The sequence below is a fragment of the Epinephelus lanceolatus genome, chromosome 19 (assembly GCF_041903045.1).
Source record: "Epinephelus lanceolatus isolate andai-2023 chromosome 19, ASM4190304v1, whole genome shotgun sequence".
Lineage (NCBI taxonomy): Eukaryota > Metazoa > Chordata > Actinopteri > Perciformes > Serranidae > Epinephelus > Epinephelus lanceolatus.
Window position 1 is genome coordinate 37211716 of NC_135752.1, and position 12068 is coordinate 37223783.

Below are 12068 nucleotides of genomic sequence, written 5' to 3' on the forward strand. Positions count from 1 at the left end.
AGGGCTGTTTCTGGTTAAACAAAAAGATCTTACTCCTCAACATAAAGCTCTATCTCTGTAGGGATCCTTTCCAGAAATTGTGAGACACCTAAAATAACAGTCCGAGCCTGTCAGTGACAAAAAAGCACTTCAGTGGACTTAAATTGACAGTGCAAAAGTGCAAAACAGGGTAACAGGGAAAACAGAGTTGGAAAATACTTAACTTACCCTTTGGGTGTACTGTGTGTTGGCATATTTCGGTGCCTGAACGTGCACATCAGTGTTGTTAGTATTGGGACAGACCTTTAGTTGTGTTTGTTACTTTCTATGCTAGAAATAGCTTAATATAATTTCTGTGATATTCCAGCAAAGACTGTAGTGTCACTTTAAGGTGCTGCAGTTGGTAAGTTTCACTCTTTACGATCTGCATATTGACAAAGCTGGCAGCCCGACCTGACAGCTGACATTCAGCCATGCTGAGGTCTTACTGCAAAGATTGTGTTGCAATTTTAAGGTGGCGTTTTACAGTGCTGGGAACTCTGAAACAATAAGCTAGACTTTCATTTATCCCTTGTCAAATTAAGGCCACATCGTGGACGGCCATCGTCTCGTTAGTTTCTTGGGATTGCACAAGAAGTGATGCTTTGGTACCAAGTCAATGCAAATTCTGAAAATGTGATGGTATTAATTTTTGTGGGGATGCAATTCCTCCAAGCCTTACCGGGCAGCATATACGCCTATAAGTGACCGAGACAGACCGGTTGTTTTGGTGCACACCTGAGTGTGATTGCTGTGTTCACACCTGCCCAAACGAACCACACTGAGGGGGAAACAAACTTGAGTTCGACTGAACTGAACCAAACAGGGCAGGTGTAGAAGCACCCTTAGTTTCATCCCGAAATGTCACTGACCCAGAAGGTAAAAGCTCAGAGTAACTGAAATTCAGAGTCTATCTGTGAGGTGTAAAATCTCAGCTACACAACACCAAAGGCTGCTGAAAGGTTTAGTATGTGTGGCGTCTTTTCTTTCTCCAATTAGAGCTCAGTCTGTCTGAAGCAATTCTGCCACAGGATATATATAGAGGGCTTTCTGACAGTGTTCTCATCACTAACTGGGTTGCAGAGGTGTTGGAGACAGACGCTGACCCTGCTGAACCTCATACAGGTTTCTAACAAGGTCCAATGTGGAATGAGATGACAGCTGATGAGTCATGTTATCATCGCCGTGAGGAAGCTAAGACTTAGGTTGAAGGAAAAAACAAAACCTCAGTGAGACTGACTTGAGCTTTACAAACTGTGAGAACTAAACCTCCTCTGACACGCTGTGGATCGTCTCTATTATCCTCTTCTTCAGTTTTTTCACTTTGTCTGGCGGCGTCTCGTTCAGACACTCCTCCACATACTTTAGAAACCCAGCATGTGGCGACACCATCTGGCTTTGACATAACGTCCTCATGAAGTCCAGCACCTCGCTGCTGGGGGGCGGGAGGCGACGGCTCGCTCGCTTCCGTCCTGACACTCTGCTGTCAGTGTGAGAGGAAGACGTGGAGGGCGAGGATGAGGGCGAGGAGTGCCGAGAGTCTGGGGGAGTAGGCGAAGGAGGTGCTTCGAGGCTCCGTGATGTGATGTTCAGTTTGGTAGCAGTGTGGTTGGCACCGTGGTAATGGCTGCTAACGACTTGGGTGTCCAGGTGGAGGAGAGTGGACTCCTGCGGTTGGCTGAAGTGGAGTTCGTCGGGACGCTCGTCCTCGTCACAGGAGTCGCAGAGGAACATCAGGTCTCGGTAGTGTTTCCACTTTGGAAGGTAAAAGTCCTCCGAACCACACGTTTTGTTTGAGCTCACCGCCTTGTGTTCACGTTGGAAGATTGTTCGCAAGTTCCTGAATTTTGTCTTTATGTCTTCCACTGAAGAAGGAAGAATTACAGAAACTGTTAGCCTCCACAACTCTGGGAAACGGTGTGAGGAATCATTTTCTCAAAAGGTAACTTTGCTGTTTTTCAACCTGGACCCTATTTTCCCATGTTTTTGTGTCTAACTGACTAATGGGCCACTGTCAATGTTCGTCCACTTAAAGTGTTTGTCTTTGTCACTGACAGGCTCAGATTTTTTTTTTAACCAGAAACAGCCTTGAAATCACCATCACCAGACTCCATTTAAATAAACAGTAATTTTAGCATGTATATAGGCCGTACATTTTCACATCTAACTGGGTGAATTAAGGGTTTATTTTACCAGACCAGAGTTGGTGATTGTTGTAACAGTGGAAAGACGAACTAAGGTGGCTTTTGAGTGTTTTATTTTGTTTCTGTAGACTTTGAATGAAGTGTGTCTTACTAGGGCTGACCCAAAAAATTCGAAGCTTCATTCGATGGCATGGGATTCGATTGTGAAAAAAAAAATAAAATTGAAGCTTCTGCGCTTTTTTTCCATTTTTTTGGGGGGGGAGGCCTTAAACGCAACACTAACCCAAAAAGCGCACTCAGAGCCGCTCTGAGTCTGGTGTCAGAGATACTTATGATGCTCTGAGTTGCGTATCTGTTTGATTGTGCTGCAGTGTGCGCCGAGGGTTTTAATTTAAGGTGCTCACAGACTCGGGCGCACTATAAGCGGAGCGGACTCTATGAGGAATGTCTGCAGTCATTCGGGCTTCCATAGTCGAACACACTTCCGCGTTGTAGTTTCCTGTAAAAATGTCCGTGAAACACTACATTACCCCCAATTCTTGCGCGTTTCTGTCATGACGATGTGAAAAATACACGCCGAGCAGTCTTTTGAGTGACACTGGTGCGTGGAGTGGAGTCCGCGTGGTCGTAAAATCTGAGCTTTGCGCACACAGGGCTCGCAGACGTCCGCTTTTAGTCTGCGCGGACCTCCACGGAGTCGTGCCCCCACCCCCCGTCGAATGCTTCGAATTAAATTCGTTCTGAGCTCCGAAGCTTTGAATGTCCAAAACTGGAGTCGAAGGTCAGCCCTATGTCTTACAGTGATAAAATGACTGTTTATTTAAATGGAGTCTGGTGGGTTTGGTGATAGTAATTTGTAGTGTTTTTCTGGTTAAACAAAAAGCATCTTACTCTTTCACAAAAAGCTCTATCTCTGTAGGGATCCTTTCCATAATGTTGCCAGACACTGAAATAACAATCTGAGCCTGTCAGTGACAAAAACAAACACTTTTAGTGAACATGAAGTCACAGTCATACATGCCCAGCCTGTTTTGGGGCTGCTAGCTGCAGTCCTTTCACTCAATGCTGGATCAATTTAAAAAACTGTTGTTCCATTAGTCGCTTAGACACAAAAACATGGAAAAATAGGATCAAAAGTTTCCTTTTACAACCACAATTTGACTGACGTTCGTAAAACCAGTCAACTAAAATATGGCTCCATCATCTCTTCAGATGTTTGCTCTGGTAGTGTCTCGTCACATTTCTGATATATATCTCTCTGTGTTAAAGTCAAAGTTATTCTTCTGACACACTACAGTGTAACACAAATAACCATCATTGTTACCTGAGAATGGAACTGGTTCGTTGTCAGACAGCAGGTTGCTCAGCGTCTCCAGCAGGCTCTGTCTCAACAGCCTGTTCCTGTAGCTCTCTGACTTGTGGTTCCACAGACAACTGTGCTCTGCAAAAAGCACATTAGGCGTATTATTCCTTTCATGCCACCTTTATTGTAAACCAGCACCCAGATACTTACTCATCCCATTCTTAACTGTTGAGACAAAAGTAACAGTGGAGTGAAGGTGTCTGCCTGGTCTGCACACACCCACACTACCCTTTATTTTTAAATATTCAGCAGTAACATCAAAGATGCCACCAACCTGAGTAAAACGAGATGAGCTGCTGGACTTTGGCCTCGTTCCAGTGGCAGCGAGAGTCAACGCTCAGTCTGCTGTCAGGCTGAACTGAACCGGAGAAATTCAGAGGAGAGGTACAAGGTTTGGTGTCCAGCAGTGACGTAGACGGAGAGGCAGGGAGTGTGGCAGCAGCTGTTTGGCTCACTAGCCTGAGATTATCTGAAGACTCAGAGAGGAAGATTTGGTACGCGGCGCTGGCGTTGGTTTTGGCATCGTCGCTGGAGGGAGCGGAGCAGTTGTTGAACCTGACGTTGTTGATTTGGGTGGAGCTGGAGGAGAAGCTGCTCAGGGTGGAGGAGGGTGTTTGGTTTCCATGTTCCAGATCCTTGTCCTCCTGTGGCGTGAGGATCTGCAGGTCGTCTTGGCTGTCGTCCTCTTCGCAGGACTCGCAGAGGAAGAGCAGCTGCTGGTAGTGTTTCCACTTGGACACGTAGGGTTTGTCAGACGCTTTGCTCGCCTGCACCGCCTTGTACTCACGGTTGAAAACTGTCCGCAGGTTCTTGAACTTGCACTTCACGTCTTCAACTGCAAAACAGCAACAAAGGAATCACTTAACACGTGCCCATGAATAAATACTCACATCTACCGTAACTCATTTCTCAGATTTATAGTGTTTGTTGCTCCTTCTTTCAGATTTTAATAAGTCTCTTTGTTGCTCTGCAAAATTAATTCAACCAAGTTAAACCATATTTTCTAACACTGACTCAAATGATTGTTTAATCTGACTTTTATAGTAACAAACCTGACAACTATCACCAACTCTGCAGCTCTAAGAAACTTCTGCGACACTTCAGCTCATAGTTTTGGTTTTACAGAATGTTTTACAACATTCACTGAAGGGGAGCATTAAGCAGCTAAAGAGAATCATTCCTAAGAGTTGGTGGAGACCAAATGAGAGCTAAAAGGAGAATAAATATCAGGGCTAGGTTGAAATAATCAGTGCATCCGATTCAAATCGATCTTCATTTGAATTGACCAATTGATCTCTTAATATTAATAATAATAAAGTTTTTTAGTAGTAGCAGTAGTAAACGGGCGCTAGCGCTAAATTATTAACGACTGTAGTCCCAAGAAGCTCCGACGTTACCTGTTCTTATATCTAGGCTGTTTACTGCTTACGTTTTTTACATTTTGGTGTCATTTATTATCGTGCTGCAGCGTCTCCTCCTGCTATCTGTGCGTCCTGGTTGCTGCGCCACTTCTACGCACACACACAGACACAAGCCCTTTTTAAACAGGAGTTGTGCAAATTTGCAGGAAAGCCCAATCAGTCTTTTTTCAGCATTGGCAGTATAAAAACAAAATCGCAGAGTGCAGCAAAATGCCGCCTACCTACTTTTGTTTATACAGAATGTGCCTTTTTCGGGGCAATGGGGGGCGTGAGCAAGTAACAAAACGTGTAGCTCAGCGTGTGACGTAAACAGTGACGTGGGAGGGAAGCCGCGGCTGGTCAGTCCTTCGGCGATTCTCTCATAAGTCGGCCCGTTCTTCACCGTCCCCGTCATCTGACGGTTAATGGCCTCTTCGTTTGCGAGGACAAGGAGGGCGCACAATTCCTTGTCTCCCCAGTTGCTCATCTTTACAGTGTCTGTCAGGTTTGTGTTTCCCTCTTGCTACTAGCTGCTTGCTAATTCCTGCTATCAGCTGTTTCCTGTTTATCCAACGCCAGTGGCTCGCACGTGCAGCGTCATCAACAGCTCCTCCCACAAGTCATCAACAGCCCCTCCCGTTGTGGAAGGCCGCCTCGGTCTGTTTAAACTAAAAGGGTTCCGCCAATATGTCTACCCTACAAGGCGGAAAATTGGGCACCTCGGATCAACTCGCCAATCCGGCTCTGTGTGTCTAAACGCTCGCAGCTTGCCGGCAAAACGGCCCAACATTCACGGAAAATCTGGCAGTGTAAAAGGGGCTATACAAACACGGAGTAAAGATGCCACGGTGTATACAGAGAGGTGGAGATAACGTGAGCCGACAACAACTACGCTTGTTACTGTGCATGCAATAAAACCTCCTCAAGGGAAAAGTCAATATTTTATCTTGTCTTTCACATTCTCGCAAAAATTGGTACAGTAACTGAAACATCCCCAATTGAATCGCAAATCGAACTGAATCAAATCGGGACATTGTGAATCGACTTTATTTCAACAGATGGACGGAGAGAAACTCCAACGAATGATCATGTTGCTCAGTGTCTGCTGGACGTGCAAAGTTATATCAATATTCTCGTCTTACTAAGGTTAGCGTTTTCACCTAAATGTTGAACTACTATCTGAAAGCAGTGGACTTCACTTGGGAGACTGGACCATGCCGGGGGTCATGCATGAGAATACATGTTTCGTGCAGTAGCAGGACTGTGTGATATTTACTTGAGAACATCACTGAGTGGTTGGACAGCTGGCTCCTCAGGTCCTCCAGCAGCCTCAGCCTGAGCTGACGGTTGTTGTGGTTTTCCGACTTCTTGTTCCAGAGACAGCTGTACTCTGTGCACAACAACACACAACAAATACAAAATACTTTGCAAGCATTCAAACCATCATTAGGTTTAGCTTTCATCTGTTGTAACAACTGATCATTTCAAAGCTGTTTTACTTACCAGAGTAAAAGGCTATCAGCGCTCGCTCCCTCTCTTCAGTCCAGTAACATTTAATCATCATGTTGGCAGGGATGCAGGACGACGATGACGAGGGTGAAGAGGTGGAAGGGTTGGGGAGGAAGGAGATGATCAGCCCTGGGGAGTTGAGGACAGGCTGGTTCTCCTCCTGTGGAACAGACAGCGGTGAGAGCGGCGGTTCGCAGGAGCCGTCGTCCTGGTCCCAGCAGCCCCGCAGGAACATCAGCTGCTGGTAGTGCTTCCACTGCGGCACGAACACGTCGTCCGACCTGCACACTTTACTCGCCTTTACCATTTTGTACTGCCGCTGAAAGGTGGTGCGAAGGTTCTTGAACTTGTTCTTAATGTCTTCCACTGGAGAGAACACAAGAAGAGAAGATCAGATGTTTGCGCGGCGACAAAATGCAGCTTTGAAACTCAGTGGATGTGACCACAGCCTTACCTGAGAAAGGAACAGGTGGGGGGTGAGCTGACAGGAGGATCCTCAGGTGCTCCAGGGTTTTCCATCGCAGCTGGCGGTTCTTGTAGCTCTCTGACTTGTGGTTCCACAGACAGCTGTGCTCTGAGGAATAAAAAGAAACATGGTAATCAATCAATCTGCTGCATATTGTTTAGCATTTCTTTTCTTATTACCAAATGTTGGTTCATCAGTTACTTTAGCTGAGATTGCAGTTACTTTTTCAACATACTTTTTACAATTTCAAAAATGGCTGACCAGTACACACATTACATTAATCTGTATGTAGGCCAGTCAAAATGAAATGTTTTCAGTCTGCAGTAATGATGCATGATTTGATTTTCCTTTGCACTCACAAGATACACAGGAACAAAATTAGGTATATACTGTGAAGAATTTACACATTCTCAAGTTAAGTATTATTATTATTTCACTAGTTTTGGTTTGAGGGATGTTAGTCATGTGTGATGTAGCCCAGGTGTTGCCATTTCTTGTGGTGCATTCTGGACTATTAAAGGTCCAGTGTGTAGGATTATTTTGTGTTTTTATTGGTTTATATCACCTGGTCTGTTTGTTTTGGAGAGGAGGAGACATCTGTGGATAATTTGGTTATGGTCAAAACCTCCTCAACATCTGGATCTTAAGTTATCAGAGAAAAAAAGTGAGCACACATTAGCAGGTGCTGAGCTAGCAGCCCATCTCTGACATGCCAAACAGCATCAGAGAAACACTGATAAGTAACGCAGAACTGCTTTAATCAGTGTTTTCACCAGTTTAAATCACCTGCTCTGTTTGTTTTGGAGAGGAAGAGACCTCTGTGGGTAATTTGGCTCCCAGTAAAAACCTTCTCAACAACTCACACTGAATGAATTCTAACTGGAGGAACACTGATCAATAAAAGATTATGTGAATATGAAAACAGTCAGTTGCAGCCCTACAAACAGCATTAAGAAAATCAAGGTAGATGAGCAATTACATAACAACATAAAGAGACCTAAAAATAAACTTAAAGGTCCAGTGTGCAGGATTTAGGGGGACATATTGGCAGAAATGGAATATAATAAGTAGGTTTTTTTAGTGTATAATCACCTGAAAATAAGAAGCACTGCATTTCAATATCTTAGAATGAGCTGTTATATCTACACAGGGAGCAGTTCCTTATCTACAGTGATCACCATGTTTCACCGCCATGTTTCACCGCCATGTTTCTACAGCGGGATATTTGTGTTAATTGTGTTGGAGCTTCAGAAATACACTGATTTATTTAACATGAAACTGCTTTATTCCAGTTTAAATCACCAGGTCTGTTTGTCTTGGAGAGGAGGGGGCCTCTGTGGATAATTTGGTTTATGGTCAAAATCTCCTGAACATCTGAGTCTGAAGTTACCAGAGAGAAAAAGGTGAGCACACTTTAGCAGGTGCTTGCAGATTGTCAGCATTGGAGAGACACTGAGCGTGTTTACAAGGTCTTTAGTATCCCGGTTTTGATTGGGTTTTTTAAGTATCCCGTTTTTGTGTTTGTGCATGTAAACACCATATCCCAAATTCAGAAAACCGGGTTATGCCCTTTTCCTGGTTTCAAGAAACCCGGTTTTGCCACCTGGAGTACGCCTTATCCCGCCCTGCGTTCCAAATCGCATACTTCTACTATATACTTTTAGTATGTACTGCAGCTGCCCTTAAAAAGTATGTAGTGTAGTATGCATGCAGTATGCATACTATTGGGACACACTACATACGCCATCACATCGCTCCCTGAACTCCGACCCTCTTGCTCACTTCTGCCGCCGTCCGTAGCGCCACATTTGAATATTTTATTTTGTTGTACTTCGGAGATGCAGCAAATCTCCTCTCGTCAAGCTCACCAGAGTCGTGCATACCGTCGGAGGTGCCGGAGAGCTCTGTTGCTGTTATGTCGTAATGTATGTTGTTGTTTCTAATAAACAGACATGTTCACGTAAACAGTCCCAAGCCTATTATTAGTGACCTGTCTATTGAACTAGTCACCAGTAGGCATATTAACCCTCTTCACACACAGCTCTCTGTTGCTGGCACATGTTTGATGTTAAATATATTTACAGCTGTGCAGCTGCTGGCACTATATTCTGTCTGCACGTGAAGCAGCCTTACATTCACATTACTTTTATTTGTAGTGTAACATACTTCAATCAATCAATCAATCAATTTTATTTATAAAGCCCAATATCACAAATCACAATTTGCCTCACAAGGCTTTACAGCATACGACATCCCTCTGTCCTTATGACCCTCGCAGCGGATAAGGAAAAACTCCCCAAAAAAACCCTTTAACGGGGAAAAACGGTAGAAACCTCAGGAAGAGCAACTGAGGAGGGATCCCTCTTCCAGGACGGACAGACGTGCAATAGATGTCGTACTTATTACTTGCACATTCTTACTACATTACTTAATATGTATTTGACTTTTACTATTTATATATTTACTAGTCTATACTGCTCATACCTGGCCCATAGTGTATTCATATTTAGTCATATTCATTCATTATTTATACCACACTTACACCACCAGAATCTTCCATATTGTAGTCATAGTTGAACCCTAACACTGATTATACTATAATCACAATAAAGTTGAATGTTGTAACTGTGTTCTTGCGAAACTGTATGATATGTGACAGTATATAATCAGATCATTGCAGTCCTAATATGTACTGTCTTAGTATCTCAAATTAAATAAACCATGTATGAAAGGAAGTGTGGGCGTTGGTTGTACACGCAGCTCAGTCAGTGCGACATAACTTCCGCTGCGCAAAGGATTGTGGGTCAGAATGGCCAAAGAAGCATGCTGACATGCATACTGCGAAATATGACCGGATGTAGTAGAATATCCTGGTACTTTTGGCATACTGCATCTGACATACTATGTATTGGGACACACTAATTCTTTTTCTGGCATACTAAATAGTATGGTAGTATGGGTATTGGAACGCAGGGCCGGTCTCTGACGGCTGCCCGTCGTGTGCGCAGGCACCAGAGTGACGTACCAGATGTTCAAGCAACATGGTGGCAACGAGAGCATTTTTGGAGCGACGAAGAGACTGAATTTTGCCTGAAAATGATGAAAGAATTCAACATAACCACATGTTTAGACGGCAGAAGACACAGAAATGCAGACCTATTCAAGTCTGCTGCGGACAAGCTACGCGACGCTGGTTTTCCACCTCGCACCGTTGAACAAGTTAGGTCGCTGTGGAAAATATTAATATTTATAATAATAATAATAATAATTAATAATTAACTATAATTAATAAATATACCACATTTCCCGCTCAATCTGTTGGAAACAAAAGACGTAAAAGGCGTAACACACGCCTGCGCAGATAGGATGCAGTGATCAGAAAACGGGTTACTGGTATTTATGTAAACAGGGATATGAATAACCGGGTTTCTCTGTGTTCCATGTAAACAGCATATCCCGGATATGCTCAAAGCCGGGATACTAAAGACCTTGTAAACACAGTCACTGATTTGTAATGTAGAACTGCTTTAATCAGTGTTTCTACTGGTTTTAATCACCTGCTTTGTTTGTTTTGGAGAGGAAGAGACCTCTGTGGATTATTCAGCTCCCAAAAATGAAGTTTCAAATGGAGGCAATCTACAATCCTCACCAATTGATGCTACTAAATATTCCTAAATAGTCCACACTGTCCCTTTAAGTTTCATTGATTTGCTTCAGTCAGGTGAAGGAGTGCTTTTTTGGGGTCTTCCAATGTCTCACAAAATATTGTATAAAGTGGGTTAGCTTTAAAACAAGACTAAGATGTCCAGATTATTTGTCAACTAAAATATGGCAACAAATATTAAGGATGAAGTTGAGTAAATGTGCCTCAGACTTACTCACAATATTAAACTTGCATCACTTTAAAGTAATAGCTGTTGTAAGCAGTGTAACTTTAGTGTATGAATAGTGATGTTAGCTTAAAGTCTAGCTAATGTTGGTACAGAGTAATAATTTAAACTGACTTTATGTGTATTTTCCCCACTTTACTACATTTCCAAGACATTTTAATTCAATTACAAAGCTGTACTACTTTAATTTAACCTATTTAAATCCAGCCCTGCAGGTGAAACGCTGGTTCAAACATAAACGGATATTTCTGACGTCTTTTTTTAGCTAGTTGCTAGTCGCCATTGCTGTCATCTGTCTGTATCATTGATTTCTAACAGCCGTCGATCCCGTCGAGCAACCGTTGCCCCGAATTGTTGCAGCTTCCGACAACACATCGATATACACAGCAACTTCTGTGGCGCGACGAGTTGCTGCTGAAGAGTGTTTGACTTACTGGAGAAAAAGGCAATGAGCGCCCTCTCCTTCTCCTCCGTCCAGTACCGCTCCGGAGTGAAGCCGTACGGAGGAACCTCCATGTTTGTTGTTGCCGTTCGAGCCTTCTTCTCCGCGGCTGCGAGGTCATGTGACCCACGAGCCGGGCTCTGATTGGACGAGACCTCGGTATGACTGCGCAGTAACCCGCATTGCCCGGTAGAGGTCGCTGTCGATTGGAAGCTGTTGCCTTCATGACGTCAACACACAGAGACACTGCTGCTGTACTTTACTTTTTAAAATTTATCTTTTAATTTATTTTTTTAAAATGAATGTGATGCAGTTTATGTCAGATGATGATTTGATGAAAAACAGCATTTTTGTGTTAATATTTATTAGATTTAAATATTTGTTAATATTTATTTAATAAAGTAATAATCAGTATTTAATTTGGCTACAAATTAATGCCCTTCTCCTCATTATTATTATCTTTATTTGTATTTACTGTCTCATTTTTATTATTCCTTTTTTACTTTCTCATATATATTTTATCATCTACTTGTCCTTTTTGCTTTTGTTTCAATTATTTGCATTTTATATTAAGAGGAACTTTGAGCTACATCTCTTCTTTTAATAATAATAATAATAATAATAATGACAATAATAATAATGATTATTATTATTATTGTCATTATTATTAGGGTTCTAACCACGAAGGGGTAGAACCCTTCTAAGATTGTACCGGTTTTTTTTTTTTTTTTTTTTTTTTTTTTTTTTTTTTTGTTGTCTGCCGCTTGAGCTCAAATTCCCGTGAGCTGGAATGAGCCAGAAACCTGAAACTTGGCCCAATGATTGGAAATGATGTG

The 12068-nt window shown here is 42.8% G+C and overlaps 1 protein-coding gene across 1 annotated transcript; it reads right to left on the reverse strand.

Annotated features, from left to right (window-relative positions):
- Nucleotides 1–801: 801 nt before the first annotated feature.
- Nucleotides 802–11335, reverse strand: LOC117269408 (uncharacterized). The gene is made up of 7 exons (XM_033646396.2): nucleotides 11225–11335; nucleotides 6889–7008; nucleotides 6429–6800; nucleotides 6202–6315; nucleotides 3800–4360; nucleotides 3487–3603; nucleotides 802–1883 (listed from the first exon to the last, which is right to left on the reverse strand). Exons 1-7 carry the CDS (start codon nucleotides 11304–11306, stop codon nucleotides 1282–1284), a joined length of 1968 nt encoding a protein of 655 aa, XP_033502287.2. The 5' UTR covers nucleotides 11307–11335; the 3' UTR covers nucleotides 802–1281.
- Between the last annotated feature and the right edge of the window lie 733 nt (nucleotides 11336–12068).

What these genes read in the sequence shown, in the direction of transcription:
- LOC117269408 (XM_033646396.2), bottom strand. Translation starts at nt 11,306, where the DNA reads ATGGAGGTTCCTCCGTACGGCTTCACTCCGGAGCGGTACTGGACGGAG. An exon ending in GCTGATAGCCTTTTACTCTG is followed by an intron (nt 6,316 to 6,428) that starts GTAAGTAAAACA and finishes TGTTGTGCACAG; the next exon opens with AGTACAGCTGTCTCTGGAAC. An exon ending in CCACTCAGTGATGTTCTCAA is followed by an intron (nt 4,361 to 6,201) that starts GTAAATATCACA and finishes GCTGTTTTGCAG; the next exon opens with TTGAAGACGTGAAGTGCAAG.